The sequence below is a fragment of the Pelodiscus sinensis genome, chromosome 11 (assembly GCF_049634645.1).
Source record: "Pelodiscus sinensis isolate JC-2024 chromosome 11, ASM4963464v1, whole genome shotgun sequence".
Lineage (NCBI taxonomy): Eukaryota > Metazoa > Chordata > Testudines > Trionychidae > Pelodiscus > Pelodiscus sinensis.
The window spans coordinates 37,143,039-37,161,283 of record NC_134721.1 but is presented as its reverse complement, the minus strand read 5'-3'; the positions used below and the strand labels follow the sequence as shown (position 1 = coordinate 37,161,283).

The 18,245-nt window shown below is 48.0% G+C and overlaps 1 protein-coding gene across 3 annotated transcripts in view; it reads left to right on the top strand.

Annotated features, from left to right (window-relative positions):
* Positions 1 to 18,245, top strand: part of SLC6A1 (solute carrier family 6 member 1) — a 210,974-nt gene that overhangs the window by 141,881 nt on the left and 50,848 nt on the right. For all 3 annotated transcript variants that reach the window (XM_075939325.1, XM_075939324.1, XM_075939323.1), the window contains 2 exons: positions 11,182 to 11,291; positions 11,409 to 11,541. In XM_075939325.1, coding sequence (XP_075795440.1) covers positions 11,182 to 11,291; positions 11,409 to 11,541 — 243 coding nt within the window. The remainder of the gene's footprint in view (positions 1 to 11,181; positions 11,292 to 11,408; positions 11,542 to 18,245) is intronic.

Genomic DNA, 18,245 nt, shown 5'->3' with positions numbered 1-18,245 from the left:
AACCGGTTAAGTAGTAGTTCTGCAGAAAAGGACCTGGGGGTTACAGTGGATGAGAAGCTAGATATGAGTCAACAGTGTGCCCTTGTAGCCAAGAAGGCTAATGGCATATTAGGTTGCATTAAGAGGAGCATTGCCAGCAGATCCAGAGATGTCATCATTCCCCTTTATTCAGCTTTGGTGAGGCCGCATCTGGAGTATTGTGTCCAGTTCTGGGCCCCCCACTACAAAAAGGATGTGGACGCATTGGAGAGGGTCCAGCGGAGGGCAACCAAAATGATTAGGGGGCTGGAGCATATGACTTATGAGGAGAGGCTGAGGGACTTGGGTCTGTTTAGTCTGCAGAAGCGAAGAGTGAGGGGGGATTTGATAGCAGCCTTCAACTTCCTGAAGGGAGGTTCCAAAGAGGATGGAGAGAGGCTGTTCTCAGTAGTGACAGATGGCAAAACAAGGAGCAATGGTCTCAAGTTGTGGTGGGAGAGGTCCAGGTTGGATATTAGGGAAAACTATTTCACTAGGAGGGTGGTGAAGCACTGAAATGGGTTACCTAGGGAAGTAGTGGAGTCTCCATCCCTAGAGGTGTTTAAGTCTCGGCTTGAAAAAGCCCTGGCCGGGTTGATTTAGTTGGAATTGGTCCTGCCTAGAGCAGGGGGCTGGACTTGATGACCTTCTGAGGTCTCTTCCAGTTCTATGATTCTATGATTCTAAGTTGAAGGCTGCTATCAAATCCCCCCTCACGCTTCTCTTCTGCAGACTAAACAAACCCAAATACCTCAGCCTCTCCTCATAGGTCATGCGCTCCAGCCCTCTAATCATTTTGATCACCCTCCCCTGGACCAAATGTGTCCACATCATTTCTATAGTGGGGGGCCCAGAACTGGACAAAATACTCCAGATGTGGCCTCACCAGAGACAAATAAAGGGGAATAATCACTTCTCTGGATCTGCTGGCAACGCTCCTCCTAATGCAACCTAATATGCCATTAGCCTGCTTGGCTACAAGGGCACACGGTTGGCTCATATGCAGATTTTCATCCACTGTAATCCCCAGGTCCTTTTCTGTTAAACTGCTACTTAGCCATGTGGTCCCCAGCCTGTAACAATACTTGGGATTCTTCTGTTCCAAGTGCAGGACTCTACACTTGTCCTTGTTGAACCTCATCAGATTTCTTTTGGCCCAATCCTCTAATCTGTCTAGGTTACTCTGGACCATATCCCTACCTTCCAGGGTATCTACCTCTCCCCCTAGCTTAGTGTCATCTGCAAACTTGCTGAGGGTGCAATCCATCCCCTCATCCAGGTCATTAATAAAGATGTTGAACAAAACTGTCTCTAGGACTGATCCTTGGGGAACTCCACTAGAAATCAACCACCACCCTGACATCGAGCCATTAATCACTACCACTCTCCCACTTGCCGGTGCCATCTACTTCTGGCACCATGGAGAAGCGAAAAATGGCATGTTCAAAGAAAGTGGAGTTGGCACCAAAGAGAAAGTCTAGCTCCTCCATACCAACTGGTGCTGCTTCTCAATCAGCTCCGACAAAACCAGACATGCCACTGCTCCCGGCACCTATGGCCATCTCGTCACTGAGGGTATGTCTACACTAACCTCCTAATTCGAACTAGAAGGGTAATGTAGGCATACCGCACTTGCAAATGAAGCCCGGGATTTGAATTTCCCGGGCTTCATTTGCATAAGCGGGGCGCCGCCATTTTTAAAACCCCGCTCGTTCGAACCTCATGCAGCGCGGCTACACGGGGCACGAACTAGGTAGTTCGAACTAGGAAGCCTAGTTCGAACTACCTAGTTCGTGCCCCGTGTAGCCGCGCTGCACGGGGTTCGAACGAGCGGGGTTTTAAAAATGGCGGCGCCCCGCTTATGCAAATGAAGCCCGGGAAATTCAAATCCCGGGCTTCATTTGCAAGTGCGGTATGCCTACATTACCCCGCTTGTTCGAACTAGCGGGGTAGTGTAGACATACCCTGAGTGAACATTCTGGTTCCTGGCAGACAAAATTGAAGCATGCTCCGGCCCCAGAGCCAAGAAGCTTTTGTGTAAAACACATCATATGCACCAAGTGCTGCAGCCCCATGCACCATCTCCACTGGGGCCGAGTGCACTTTCACCACTGCATTCTCCAAGAATCCATCAACCATGGCCGCACCAACAATCTTCGGAACTTATTTCTTTCTCACCCACAACATCGTCACCTGGTACTGGCCAAAGAACCAAACAGGATAGCAGATTCTTCTCACAGCACTGCACCCAAAAAAAGGCTCAATGATTTCATTGCATTCCACTCAGCACCAAGCATCACACCACCCACCGCAATTTCTGTGGTTTAATCACACTTGTCCTTACTGACCTCAGCAGTTCCAAACCCAATGGCCCCCCTGGGAACCAATACCACCCCCATTCCTCTCACCATCATTGTTCATATGAGACACTGGTATCCACAGTAGCACATACAGCAATGCCTTCTTCACTCATCACAACACGCTCCTCACCATTTAATCCTCCACACTCACCTTCAGTAACAGCCCAACCCGAGCCAATGGACAAAAATGATGACTTCTCACTCCCTCTTGGACAGTTCCACAGTCTTTCTCTTCTCCAAATGAGGCCATCTTCTGCTCATCTTCCTCTCTACCAGAAGACAACCTGAAACAATTTCAGGACTTATTCAAGCATGTAGCTCAATCTCAGGACATTGCACTGCTGGAGGTGCTGGAAAAAGAACCCAAACTATTCAAGATATTCTAACCAGCAACATTCTCTAGGATAGCATTGCTGATCAATGAGGCTATTATGGAACCAGCAGGGGCACTCTGGCAAACAGCCTCTCTCCCTCCTACTAACTACAGAGTAGATAGGAAATATTTATTCCTGACCAGGGGCATGGATTTTCTCTTTTCACATCTCTATCTAAATTCATTGGTCATGGACTCAGTCCATCACGAGCCAGACAGCCTTAGTACAAAGCCACACCTTGGATATCTTTGGCAGGAAAGTCTATTCTGCTTCAAGTGGTGTCTGTGTTGGTGCTCCACTTTGGGTTCTGGTGCGTCCTCGAGCCGGCAACCGGAGACTTTTCCAGCAGTTTCCACCGCACTGCACATGCGCTGTGGTGCCCCCTTGTGCTGTTGGAGTCTGTTAAGCACACGCACAGCATGGCCCCTCAGTTCCTTCTCTACCATTCTCGGCAGCAGATGGAGCATCTTTTCCTCGCGACCTCTGTCAAAGAAAACTATAAAAAAAACCCAGTTAATCCTATTAGTTACGTCAGTATCTTGGGGTATGTCTATACTACCCACCTAGTTCGAACTAGGGGGGGTATTGTAGTCATACAGAGTTGCAAATGAAGCCCAGGATTTGAATTTCCCGGGCTTCATTTGCATAAAGCCGGCCGGCGCCATTTTTAAATGCCGGCTAGGTCGGACTCCATGCCGCGCGGCTACGTGCGGCATGGACTAGCTAGTTCGGGTTAGGCTTCCTAATCCGAACTAGCTGTACACCTCGGAAGCCTAATCCGAACTAGCTAGTCTATGCCGCGCAGCATGGGGTCCGACCTAGCCGGCATTTAAAAATGGCACCAGCCGGCTTTATGCAAATGAAGCCCGGGAAATTCAAATCCCGGGCTTCATTTGCAACTCCGTATGACTACATTACCCCCCCCTAGTTTGAACTAGGGGGGTAGTGTAGACATACCCCAAGTTATTTTACCCCTGCCAACCTGCCCCAATCAAAAGTTTAAAAAAAAAGTTTCATTGTGACTTGCCGCCTTTCCCCCGTAACTCATGCTGGGATCTCCCGGCTTTAAAAGGTGCGAGACGTGCCGGGATGCTATGCCCATTTCCGACAGGCATTCTAAGTGTATAAAGTAACTAGGGGAGTCGCATCAGACACAAAAGTGCCCCCACTGCTCGAAGCTAACGGCTAGAGCATGACGTGATCGAGCGAACAGACTGAAAACTCCTCTATGAGAAGTCACTTCAACCACCATCAGAGGATGCACCAGCGGCTCCAAAACCGGCCTCCCAGATCAAGGGTATGGATAAATCTTGTCCCTTTGCCTTCCATATAAATCATACAAAATCTATGCTATACCCAACCCAGAAGTTGGAGTTTATAGGGGCCCTCATCAACACAGTGGCAACAAAGGCTACTCTGCCCGAACACAGATTTAATACCATACACGATCTTATCATGAGTGCACAATCAGCTCTGACCATGACGGTACGCAAATGCCTCAAAATCCTCGGGCATATGGCTTCTACAACATACGTCATCAAGTTGGCCAGACTTCACATGAGGGGCCTACAGTCATGGTTGGCCACAACCTACAAGCCCTCCAGGGATCAACTTTCCAAATGAGTTACTATCCCACCACGCATCCTCAATTCCCTACAATGGTGGACAAACCCACAAAACATGCTAGATGACATACCATGCCAGCAGCCTTCCCCCACAGTTACAATGATCACTCATCAAATGGGTTGGGGAGCCCATTTAGGGACCATCACAGCTTACGGCAAATGGTCCTTTATGGAACAAACTTTTCATATCAACCTCCTCGAATTATGAGCAGTCAGATATGCATGTCAACACTTCCAACCTTACATAGCTTGCAAGTCCATTACTATAATGACAGACAACACCACCTGCATGTACTATATCAATCGACAGGGAGGTGCACAATCCCCATCCCTTTGCACGGAAGCCATCAAATTATGGAACTGGTGTCTGGTACATCAGGTCACCCCGCTGGCCTCCTACCTTCCTGGAGTACTCAACATCACAGCAGATCACTAAGCAACATGTTCCACAACCAGCACAAATGGGAAATAGACAAAGACACACTCCATCTAGTCTTTCACTAGTGGGGCCAATCAGACATAGACCTCTTTGCCACAAGAAGCAACAGGAAGTGTCACCTCTATTGCTCCAGAGCAGCCCTAGGGAAACTTTTCTATTAGGTGGGATGCTCCTCTCCTTTACGCTTTCCCTCCTTTTCCTCTCCTACACAAGGTCCTCAACAAGATCAGGACAAATCAGGCTCAAGTCACACTAGTGGCACCAGCGTGGCCTAGACAGACTTGGTATCCTTACCTTCACAAGATGACAATGGTAGATCCGTATGCCTTCTCACTCCATCATGACCTTTTATCGCAGAACCACGAGAGAACTCTCCATCCAGAACTCCACAAGCTTCATCTCCACGCTTGGCTCCTTCATGGCTCCAGGATGCTGAAAACAACTGTTCAGAAGCAGTGAAGGAAATACTGATCAACAGTAGAAGAAAATCCACTAGGAGAACATACCTCTATAAATGGAACAGATTTTCTCACTGGTGCAAGCGCTCACATACGACAACCCTGAAATCCACTCCCTCCCCATCCTGTTAAGACTACTTATTATGCCTGAAACAGTCAGGCCCTGCTCTTAGCACCATTAAAGTACACGTGGCTGCCATAGCAGTGTTTCATCGCACTGAACAAGGGGTTTCCTTCCTCGCAAACCCGATAACCAAGAGGTTCCTTAAGTGTCTACAGAACACTTTCCCACCCATCTGTCCACCAGTACCAGTCTGGGATCTGAACCATGTACTCAAGAGCTTGACAAAACCACCCTTTGAACCACTAGTGAGCTGCTCTTGGTCAGATCTATCGATGAAGGAGTCCTTCCTAGTTGCAATGACTTCCAGTAGGAGGGTGAGCGAGCTCGCCACGTTGATGGCTGAACCCCGTACACGGTGTTCACCAAAGACAGAGTTATACTTCAACCCCACCCGAAGTTCCTCCCCAAAGTACCTTCCCCCTTCCATGTCAACGAACCCATAAACTTACCTGCCTTTTTCCTAAGCCGCATGCCAATCCAGTGCATGCTGCATGGCACACTCTTGATGTCCTCAGGGCACTTGCATTTTACATTGACCGCACCAGAGCCTGGCGAGCATCCCCTAGACTGTTTCTGTGCTATGCAGAATGATCCAAAGGATAAGCAATCTCATCTCAGAGGATCTCAAGATGGATCTCCTCCTGTATTCGGATATGCTATACACTGATAAAAAACTTACCTGAAACCATCACAGTACATTCCACCAGGGCGATGTCTTCCACTATTGCCTTTCTCAGCAACGTTCTTCTCCAGGACATTTGTAACACTGCCACCTGGTCATCTGACCGTCCATTCACACAGAATTACCCTCTCTCCTCTTCAATCACATCTTCCAGGGCAGTGGGACAAGCAGTACTATCCACAGTGACTAACACAGAGCTCCAAACCCACCTCCATGGGCCGACAACTGCTGTGTAGTCACCCAGAGTGGAGCACCCACAGGGACACCACTCCAAGGAGAAGAAAGAGTTACTCACCTTGTTACTCACACAGTTCTTCAAGATGTGTCCCCCCATGGGTGCTCCACTACCCTCCATCCTTCCCCTGCTTTGGAGCCCCATGCTCTAACAGGTAGAGAAGGAACGGAGGGGCCGTGCTGTGCTGTGCGCGCCTAACAGACTCCAACGGTACAAAGGGGCACCACAGCACATGCACGGCATGGTGGAAACCACTGGAAAAGTCTCCAGTCACCAGCATGAGGACACATCAGCACCCGGAGTGGAGCACCCACGGGGGGACACATCTCGAAGAACTACCATTACTGCACAAGGTGAGTAACTCTTTCTTCCTCTGCTGCTCTTCAGTTTTGAATATCAAATTACACTTCTCTCCTGGCGAACTATGACCACACCAACTACATTAGGCTACAGGAGCTTCTGCAAGACCTCCCTGAGTAAAAAGGCCCCGGCTCCAATCCATAATGAAAGAGGGCCAATCAATAGCATGAACAGCCCTTCAGGCATCTCTGGACGTAGCTGACATGGTAGCGACTGCGAGAGTCGTGCACAGGGCTTCATGGTTGCAATCTTCTGGAGTCCCAAGAGAGTTGCAGACAAAGATAGAAGATTTCCCTTCAACAGGAACTAACTATTTGCGGCCAAGACAGACAAAGTCCTATATTCAGTGAAGGACTCCCACAAATCACTTCCAACATTAGGCATGTACACCCAGCCTAATAAAAGATAAACTCCATACCAGAGGCCAAGAAATACTATCAGAGACAGCAGCAGGGTCCATATGATAACAGACCCAAACAGCGTTTCAATAGAACATAATCAGTCCTCTAATAACCAACCAACTACAACCAAATTTGAAGATGTGGTCAGGGGTCTGAGCGACCATCCCACCGATCCAGTGATACCACTCCTATTTTCCACCACCATTTGAGGCCCTTTTGGCACAAATGGGCTCTCTTCACTACTGACAAATGGGTCCTAGAGATCATCAATACTAGCTACACAATTAACTTTCATCTCTATATCCCCTACCCATCCCCTTTCCCTATTCCTCTTCAGGGACCCCTCTCATGAGCCCCTTCTATGAGCAGAGGTACAAAAACTACTCAGCTTAGGGGCAGTAGAGCTGGTCTCTCCAGAATTTCAAAGAATAAGGTTTTATTCCAACTATTTCCTAACTGCTAAGAAAACAAGGGGTTGGAGGCCTATTTTGGATCTCAGAAAGCTCAAATTCATACACAACAGCAAGTTTCGAATGGTGACTCTGGGAATTATTATACCAGCACTTGATGACAGGGACTGGTTCTTAGTCCTTGACCTTCAGGATGCATATTTTCATATAATGATACACTCGACACTTAGGTTTCTCATATTTATGGTAGGTGAAGACCTCTAACCATTATTGAGTCCTTCCTTTTGGACTTCCCATGGTTCCACTGGTCTTTTCTAAAACTCTGGCTGTGGTTAAGGCATTCTTCAGGAGGCAGGTCATCATTATATTCCCCTACCTGGACAATTGCTTAATCAAGGGCTCCTCACATCAGCAAACACTAATCATGACAAATGCCATCAAGGACTGCTTCTCTCACCTGGGTCTACTCATAAACATCTAGAAATCCACCCTAGAGCCGACCCAGAAGATAGAGTTTATTGGGTCATTCCTGGATGCTGTGACAGCCAGAGCCTACTTTCTGCTACAGCAGATCCAGACACTATATGAACTTATCAAGGGAGTCATACATACTCCCTTTATGACTGCACACATATGCCTTCAGATTCTAGGACACATGGCAGCTATTACATTTGTTGTCTCCCATGCGAGGTTACACATGTGCTGCCTATAGATTTGGCTTGCAACCATTTACATTCCCAACTGACATAGTCACACAAGATGTCTTACAGTTCCTCCATTAGTTCTCCGATCTCTCAAAAGGTGGACCTCCCCATGCAATCTCCTCATCATCAATGGTCGTCACAACCAATGTATCATAACTAAGTTGGGGTGCCAACTGCAGCACACAGACAATCCAGGGCAGATGATCACGATCTGAGATGCAGCTTCACATCAACACTCGAACTCGGGGTCATCTGCAGTGCATATGCACACTTCTTTACCATCATCCAGGGCAGAACCATATATATCCTCATGGACAACACACCCTCTACGTTTTATATCAACCAGCAGGAGCAATCAGGTTCTGGAACTGGAATAGACTCGTCTCAGAAAAGCACGAGTGGGAGTTCAGCCTCAATGTCATCCTCCCAATCTTCCGACAATGGGAGTTCCCAGTCAGACTTATTTGAGACAGCAGCCAATGGCAAATGTCACCGCTTCTGCTCCCAAGCGAGTTGAGGCAAGAGATCAGAGGGAGATGCCTTCACTATACCCTAGACCTCTCCCCTTTTGTATGCCTTCCCACTGACCCCCTTACTCTTTAGGGTGATCAACAAGATTTGCACAGACTGAGCCACAGTGATTCTAATAGCGCCCTACTGGCCAAGACAACCGTGGTTTTCCTATCTGCACCATCTATCAATTGTCCACCTGATCCCCTTCCCTACTGGTCCCCACTTACTGACCCAGAATCAAGGCAAAACTCTCAAATAAAGCTCAGGGCCCTCAAATGCACAGCATGGCTTCTTCAAGATTCCAAAATGAAGAACTTACCTGTTCAGAGAGAGTGAAGCAGATCCTCTTGAATAGTCAGTGCTTCTCCATGAGGTAAACCTACAAAAACACATGGAAATTATTTCAAGAGTGGTGCCGCCATTGTTAATGGCTACCAAACACTGTTCCAATAACTATCATGCTGGAATACCTGATGGACCTTTATATTAGTTCCATTCATGTCCACTTGTCCGCCATCACAGCTTTCCATGAACCAGGAAGTGTTTCTTAATGGGTTTGCAAAAGATGCATCCAAATTTACATCTGCCATTGCCACCTTGGGACTTAAACCTTGTGCTTGGCACACTCACAGAAATAACCCCTCCCCTTTGAGTCATTAGCCATTGCTTCTCCACAACATCTAGCTATGAAAGTAGCCTTGATAGTGGCAATTACCTCTGCCAGAAGGGTAAGGGAAATTGCAGCCCTGATGGCTCATCCTCCATACTATTTTTGCCAAGGATAAAATCATCCTCAGAGCTCATCACAAGTGCCTTCCTAAAGTTATATCGGACTTTCACCTCAATGACTCTGGACACTAGATGAGCCCTTGTGTTCTACATAGATAGAACCAAGGAATTCAGGAAATCAGACAGACTTTTCATTTCTACGTCTGGTTCCCATGGAACAGCTGTCTCTGCATAACATGTCCAAGTGGATTGCTAATTGCATATACACTTCCTACTGTCTATAGAAGAGAACCACCACAGACTATCACAGGAGATTTTTGCACCGAGGCCTGAGTGGAGCACCCACAGGGATATACATTTCACAGAACCATTGCTACTGAACAGGGCGAGTAATATCTTCATCTAAATAATTCCTTCCTAGTTTCTTTAACCTTACAGGTCATAGATTTTCTTATGGATACATTTCAGCTTTTTAAAATAATTTCTTAAAGCATTCTTAAACAATTTCCAACTGTCATTCACTTATTTTTTCCTCCCACTCAATTTTGCTCATAATTGTGTTCAGCTCTGGGAATTTTGACCTCAGTAAAGAACCAGTTTCTTTGTTTGTGATTATATTCTATTTGCCCATAACATGTTTTACATGTGACAATGTTGTTGGGAAGTGTTCTTGTAGGATCGGGGTCTGAATTAGAGTATTTTGAATTCTCATGAAGTTTCTGATAAACTCACTGGTTGCGTCTAGACTGGCATGATTTTGCGGAAATACTTTTAATGGAAAAGTTTTCCGTTTTAACACAAAAATACTTTTAACACAAAAGAGCGTCTAGATTGGCACGGATGCTTTTGTGCAAAAAGTGCTTTTGCGCAAAAGCATACGTGCCCAGTATAGATGCGCTTTTGCACAAGAAAGCTCCAATGGCCATTTTAGCCATCGGGCTTTCTTGTGCAAAAAATTAAGGTGCCTATCTACACTGACCCTCTTGCGCAAGTATTCTTGCACAAGAGGGTTTATCCCTGAGTGGAAGCATCAAAGTATTTGCGCAAGAAACTCTGAATTCTTACATTAGAACGTCAGTGCTCTTGCGCAAATTCAAGTGGCCAGTGTAGACAGCTTTTGCTCAAAATCTTGCCAATCTAGACGCACCCACTCTGTATACTGCAACATATGCAGTATGTGAAATTTTTGGCTTCCAAAGGTATTACTATCAACAGGGAATATACATTATTGAAATTACTTGCCACAAGTTGTCCAAAATTACTTGCACAGATATCCAATCACTGCATTCTGGTTTTTAATCAAAAACATCAATTAAGTATCTTTAAGTAAGGAATACTGTCATATAAAATAGTAAATCTAGTTTAAGTTATCTAGGTCTGAGGGGGGGGGGAAATGAAACCTTTGGAAATGGTGTGTTCAAAAGTAGTCACATTTCATTACCTTTAATAAAGTCCTTGAGGTCCTTTCCTGAGCAGCTGTAGCTTAAAGAACTGTCAATACACTCACATTTTGAGAGGCATAGCTGATTCTGAAACATTTTTGCCTGATGCAGTGAAGAAAGGAGGAAACATTTTCATTTTTGATTCATGTAATTGAGAAGAAATTCCCCCCAGGGAAATACGTACAATGCAGAACTCAACCTACATTAGTTTTTGAATCAACCATCAATCTTTGTCAGAGGATATACCTGAGGTGATGTTTACTTGTAAAATATTTTTAGTAGTTTTATTCTTTTTCTTTTAAAATAGACTCTTCCTTGGAGACACTGTGGAAATTCATGGAACACGGAACACTGTTTCTCCAATTACAGTATAGCAAATACCACCAACATGACAAGTGCTGTGGTCGAATTTTGGGAGTAAGCTGAGCAGAATTTTTCTATACATAATTTGTGTGCATATGCATAGTTCAGCTACATCATACATACTTCTGAATAAGTGGTTGTTAAATGCATCATTCTTTTTGCTGATTCTAGACGCAACATGCATCAAATGACAGATGGGCTGGAAAAGTCAGGGCAGATCCGATGGCCATTAGCGATTACCCTGGCAATTGCCTGGATTTTAGTGTATTTTTGCATCTGGAAGGGGGTAGGCTGGACAGGAAAGGTAAGCTTTAGAACTGTGAATACTCTTAAATTAAAGCTATGCCTATTTTGCCCAACAAAATATTCTGAAGACCCCTCTGAGATTGCTGCTTTACTATAAAGTACAGAATCTTCCATTTTCCTTCCTTGGCTCTGTCAAGCATATTTTAACACAACATATGAAGGTTTTTGATAAATACTCAAAAATTACTAGGTAATTACTAAAAATGAGAGAGAAAGACAGACCAGATGGGGGGGACGGAATGAATAATTTGTTACATTAATCTCTGTGGGTGGAAGGGGAAAACTTTGCAGCTTCACAGAACTCTCCCTGAGGTCTGGAGAAGACAATTAGAGTGTACAAGGTTAAATAATTCAAACATCTTGTAAAACTCCACTTAAAATGAAGTAGGCAATTGCCTACTTATATCCTGGAACCAACACAACTACAACATTACAAACAATGACTACAAATGTTCCTACAAATGCACCAGGTCCTGATGAAATGCATCCCAGGATACTCAAGGAGCTGATAGAGGAGGTATCTGGGCCTTTAGCTATGATTTTTGAAAAATCATGGCAGACAGGGAAGATTCCAGAAGACTGGAAAAGGGCAAATATTGTGCCCATGTATAAAAAGGGGAATAAGAACAACCCAGGAAACTACAGACCGGTCAGTTTAACGTCTGTCCCAGGGAAGATAATGGAGCAGGTAATTAAGGAAATCATATGCAAACACTTGGAAGGTAATAAAGTGATAGGGAATAGCCAGCATGGGTTTGTGAAGAACAAGTCATGCCAAACTAATCTAATAGCTTTCTTTGATAGGATAACGAGCCTTGTGGATAAGGGAGAAGCGGTGGATGTCATATACCTAGACTTTAGTAAGGCATTTGATATGGTCTCGCATGATATTCTTATTGATAAACTAGGCAAATATAACTTAGATAGGGCCACGATAAGGTGGGTGCATAATTGGCTGGATAACCGTAGTCAGAGAGTTGTTGTTAACGGTGCTAAATCCTGCTGGAAAGGGATAACAAGTGGAGTTCCTCAAGGGTCTGTTTTGGGACCCGTACTGTTCAATATCTTCATCAATGATGTAGATATTGGGATAGAGAGTACGCTTATTAAGTTTGCAGATGATACCAAACTGGGTGGGGTTGCAACTTCTTTGGAGGATAGGGACATAATTCAAAATGACCTTAGCAAGTTAGAGAAATGGTCAGAGGTAAACAGGATGAGGTTTAATAAAGAGAAATGCAAAGTGCTCCACTTAGGAAGGAACAATCAGTTCCATACATACAAGATGGGAAGCGACTGTCTAGGAAGGAGCATGGCGGAAAGGGATCTAGGGGTCATAGTGGACCACAAGTTGAATATGAGTCAACAGTGTGATGCTGTTGCAAAAAAAGCAAATATGATTCTAGGTTGTATCAACAGGTGTGTTGTAAGCAAAACTCGTGAAGTCATTCTGCCGCTCTACTCTGCACTAGTTAGGCCTCAGCTGGAGTACTGTGTCCAGTTCTGGGTGCCACATTTCAAGAAAGATGTGGAGAAATTGGAAAGGGTACAGAGAAGAGCGACAAGAATGATTAAAGGTTTAGAGAACATGACCTATGAAGCCAGGCTTCATGAACTGGGCTTGTTTAGTTTGGAAAAAAGAAGATTAAGGGGGGACATGATAGCGGTTTTCAAATATCTAAAAGGGTGTCACAAGGAGGAAGGAGAAAATTTGTTCCTCTTGGTTTCTGAGGACAGGACAAGGAGTAATGGACTTAAAGTGCAGCAGGGGAGGTTTAGATTGGACATTAGGAAAAAATTCCTAACTGTCAGGGTGGTCAAATATTGGAATAAATTGCCAAGGGAGGTGGTGGAATCTCCCGCTCTGGAGATATTTAAGAACAGGTTAGATAGACATCTGTCAGGGATGGTGTAGACGGAGCTTGGTCCTGCCTTGAGGGCGGGGGGCTGGACTCGATGACCTCTTGAGGTCCCTTCCAGTCCTATGATTCTATGATTCTATGATAATGGAAAACTTCATGAAAAATGGGTCAACTTAAAACCATGTAATATGGATGTAGATGTGCAACTGTGGTGCATTTAGCCCAATATGTTTAGTAATGTAACCTCTACCTTACCTGTGTGTAAGAAGAAATTCACAGCTTCATACTTTGGTTAAAGAAGTTAGTCCCTGCTTAATGAAGCAGCTGTCCGTGGGGGGAGGAGAAAGGTTCTAGTTTAAGGAGTTGATTCTTACGTACCCTAATGCTTCTTTGTACCACTCTGCCAGTGTAAAGGAGAGCAGATTGATTACACTCACTTTTTGAGGCCACTTTATCTACTATACTACCAGTCTTAGAATAAATGAGAGTCGGGGGGTGGGGGAGGGAAACCCACACAACCCTGAATCAACCGTTTGGAAATTTTCATTCTAGGTTTCCTGTGACCAATAATGCCAAAGTAAATCCCATACTGGATAATTAACTCTTTAACTTTGCCACAAGGATGTAGGTTTTCCAACACTCCTGTATTCTTATTACAAGGTACCTATTGTGGCAAAGCTCCAGCCTTGCCACACAGATCCTGCACATCTAGGGGGATAGCATTTCTCTCAGAGGCTCTCAGTGACATTCTGCATAGCCTCTTGCCCTTTACTAGAGATAAGGGTCACAGACTACTAAGCCATTCTCATCATAGGCCAGACAAATGGGTTTGGGGTGAACTACTCTTTAGTCCCAAACGCCCCCTTCAAGGGTTGCCACTGTAACAGTGCAGGGAGAGTTGGAATGAGGACCCAGGCCTGCTCTCTGATCTGAGAGCAGATTCTTTTTACACACAGGTAAGGTAGAGGTTACATTACTAAACATTAATGCAACATTAGCCCAGGGACCCTAATGGCAGCAGTAGGAGGAAGTAGTAATTTCTCTACCACCAGAGCAACAGCATCTCTCTGGGCAACTTCCCCAACCAACTCCTCCCAGTAGCTTTCTCCTAGTACCTGACCTCAATCTTCTGCTCTTCCCCAGCACCTCTTCACTCCCAGTCCTTACCTGCTAGCCCTGCCTGATGGGAGGCTTTTTAAACTAGCCCCAACAAGTCCTTAATGGCCTTCAGGTGCTCAGATTAGCCTGCTGCTTCTGGAAAGTTCTTAACTGGCCCCAGGTGCCAGCCTGACTTAGGGTATGTCTACCCTACAAAGTTAATTTGAACTAAGAGCCGTTAGTTCGAATTAACTTTGATAGGCACTTCACATACAAACCGCTAGTTCTAACTTAATTCGAACTAGCAGAGCGCTTAATTCGAGCTAGGTAAACCTCATTCTACGAGGACTAACGCCTAGTTCGAATTAACTAGTTCGAATTAAGGGCTGTGTAGCCACTTAATTCGAACTAGTGGGAGGCTAGGCCTTCCCAGCTTGCCCTGGTGGCCACTCTGGGCCAAACCAGGAAAACTCTTCTGCCCCCCTCCTGGACCCGGAGCCCTTAAAGGGCCACTGTCTGGCTACACTGCTTGTGCCAGTTGCAAGCCTGCCAGCACCCAGCCAACAGACCCTGCACCTGGCACAGGATGAGCCAGCCACCCGCTGCCACCCAGCCCTCCCCCTCTTCCGAGGACCAGGCTGGCAGCTCCCAGGAGCCTGCCCAGGGCCTCAAGAAGCAGGTGCCGACCTGGTCAAGTGTGGAGATCGTGGACCTCATCGAGGTTTGGGGGGAAGCGTCCAATGTCCATGATCTCCACACTAGCCACAGGAACGTGGCCGTCTACAGCCGCATGGCTGCCAGCCTGGCCTCCAGAGGCCACATGCGGACCTGGGAGCAGGTCCGCTGCAAAATCAAGGACCTGCGGCAGTCCTACTCCAGGGCCTGCCAGCCAGGGGCCGACCCGGAGACCTGCCCCCACTTTAAGGCCCCGGACCGCATCCTGGGGGCTCACGCCATCCATGCCCCCTGGATGGTGATTGACCCCGGGGCAGAGGGACCTGTCCCTGATACGGAGGAGGAGGAGGAGGATGCTGAGAGCCAGGAGCCTGCAGGGAGCTTGCCCAGGACCCCCGAGGCATCCCACAGAGCACATCAGCTGTGTCGTCCGAGGCCGAGGAGGGCGCCACATGTGAGTGCCATCGTGCTCCCCTTATGTGTATGGGAGGGTGGGGGAGAGGGAGCCCAGGGACCGTGCGCCTGGGCCTTGCCCACCATGGAGCAGCAGCTGGATGTCATGCAGGGGCCCTGGCCTTGAAGAGGGGGTCTGGGTTTCACCCACCTTGTCTCCAGGGAGAATTGACCACTGCTCTTGTTTCACCACAGCCACAGCACCTGGGACTGCAGGGTGCACCACCCCGCCTGCAACAGCCACCTGCACCCAGGCCAGTAGGCGCACCAGGCACCAGGAGGAGTGCCAGTGGTGGCACCTCTGGCTCCTGGAGCACCAGCTCCACACCCAGGACCACTGGGTCCGGGAGGACCTGCGGCTGTGGCAGCGGAGTTTGGAGGTGCTGGAGGAGCAGGGCTGTGCCCTTACAGGTCACCTCCAGACCTTGGTGGACAGGTTCCTGCCTCCTCCTGCTCCATCCCCTGTGGCCATCCCAGCTCTTGCTCCTCCTCCCACCCCTGCTCCCCCTCCCGTTTCCTCCGCACCCCCTTTCCCTCCTGCCCCACCCTCCACACCCACTCCCCCCCGACTCCCCCGCACCCGCAGTGCTGCGAGACGGGAGAGCCAGCAGGATCCCCAAGCCTGAGCTTTCCCTTCCCTTCCTTCCCTTCCACCCCCTTCCAGCTCCCTCCTCCCAGGTTTCCCCCTCCCCTCTCCCACCCTTCCTCCTCCCTCCCCCACCCCAGTTATGTACAATAAAGAGATTTTTGTTGGCAAAACAGATGTCTTTATTTGACATTAGGAAGGCGGGTTAGGGGGGGAAAGGGGAAGGAGCGGAGGGTGGAAGAAGGCCCCAGTGGGGCATGCAGGGAGAATTCAGTCCTCCTCCTCCACATGGAAGCTCTCCCGCAGGGCTTCCCGGATCCGGATGGCCCCCTGCTGGGCCTCCCGGATGGCGGCGGTGCGGGGCTGAGTGTACTGGCCAGCCATGCGCTCAGCCTCAGCCATCCAGGCTGGCAGGAAAGCCTCCCCCTTCCTCTCGCACAAATTGTGCAGCACACAACATGCTGCCACCACGGGAGGGATATTGTGCTCGGCGAGGTCGAGGCGGGTGAGGAGGCACCTAAATCGTGCTTTCAATCATCCGAAGGCCCCCTCCACCACAATGCTGGCCCTGGTGAGCCTGGCATTGAAGGCCGGGCAAGTGGGGTTGAGGTGCCCCGTGTACGGCTTCATGAGCCAGGGTTGTAGGGGGTAGGCCGCACGGGCATGTCCATGTCCCCGACCCTGATGTGGCGGTCGGGGAAGAAGGTCCCAGCGTGCAGCCTCTGGCAGATGAAGGAATTGCGGAACACCCTGGCATCGTGTGCCTTGCCGGACCAGCCCACATTAATGTCCGTGAACTGGCCCCGGTGGTCACACATGGCCTGCAGGAGCACGGAGAAGTACCCCTTCCTGTTAATGTACTGGGAGGCCTGGTGTTCCGGGGCACGGATGGGGATGTGCATCCCATCGATGCCCCCCCCCCCGCAGTTGGGGAAGCCAAGGGCGCTGAACCCCCAGATGACGGGGGTGAGGCAGACCACCCTGTAGAGCAGCACCCAGTTGATGGCCTTGACCACCTGCAGAGAGACACAGCAAACCACGAATCACTGGGGCACCCGGGTGGCGGGGAGTGTTCATTCCCTTGCACTGCCGCACACCCCACTCCCAGAAGCAACCCCCGCGGGCAGCGGGTAGTACGGACGGGACAGACTGAACCTTCTCATGCGGGGCACTTTCGCCTCCTCCCCCCTATTTTCCCTGGGTCATAAGAACATAAAAACATAAGAACGGCTGTACTGGGTCAGACCAAAGGTCCATCTAGCCCAGTATCCTGTCTACTGACAGTGGCCAGCACCAGGTTCCCCAGAGAGGGTGGACCAAAGACAACGATCAAGCGATTTGTCTCCTGCCATCCCTCTCCAGCCTCTGACAGACAGAGGCCAAGGACACCATTTTATCCCCTGGCTAATAGCCTTTTATGGACCTAACCTTCATGAAATTATCTAGCTTCTCTTCAAACTCTATTAGGGTATGTCTACACTACCCTGCTAGTTCGAACTAGCGGGGTAATGTAGGCATACCGCACTTGCAAATGAAGCCCGGGATTTGAATTTCCCGGGCTTCATTTGCATAAGCGGGGAGCCGCCATTTTTAAAACCCCGCTGGTTCGAACCCCATGTAGCGCGGCTACACGGGGCACGAACTAGGTAGTTCGAACTAGGCTTCCTAGTTTGAACTACCGTTACTCCTCGTGAAATGAGGATTAACGGTAGTTCGAATTAGGAAGCCTAGTTCGAACTACCTAGTTCATGCCCCATGTAGCCACGCTGCACAGAGTTCGAACCAGCGGGGTTTTAAAAATGGCGGCTCCCCGCTTATGCAAATGAAGCCCGGGAAATTCAAATCCCGGGCTTCATTTGCAAGTGCAGAATGCCTACTTTACCCTCCTAGTTCGAACTAGGAGGGTAGTGTAGACATACCCTTATAGCCTAGCCTTCACAGCGTCCTCTGGCAAGGAGTTCCACAGGTTGACTACACGCTGTGTGAAGAAGAACTTTCTTTTATTATTAGTTTTAAACCTGCTCCCCA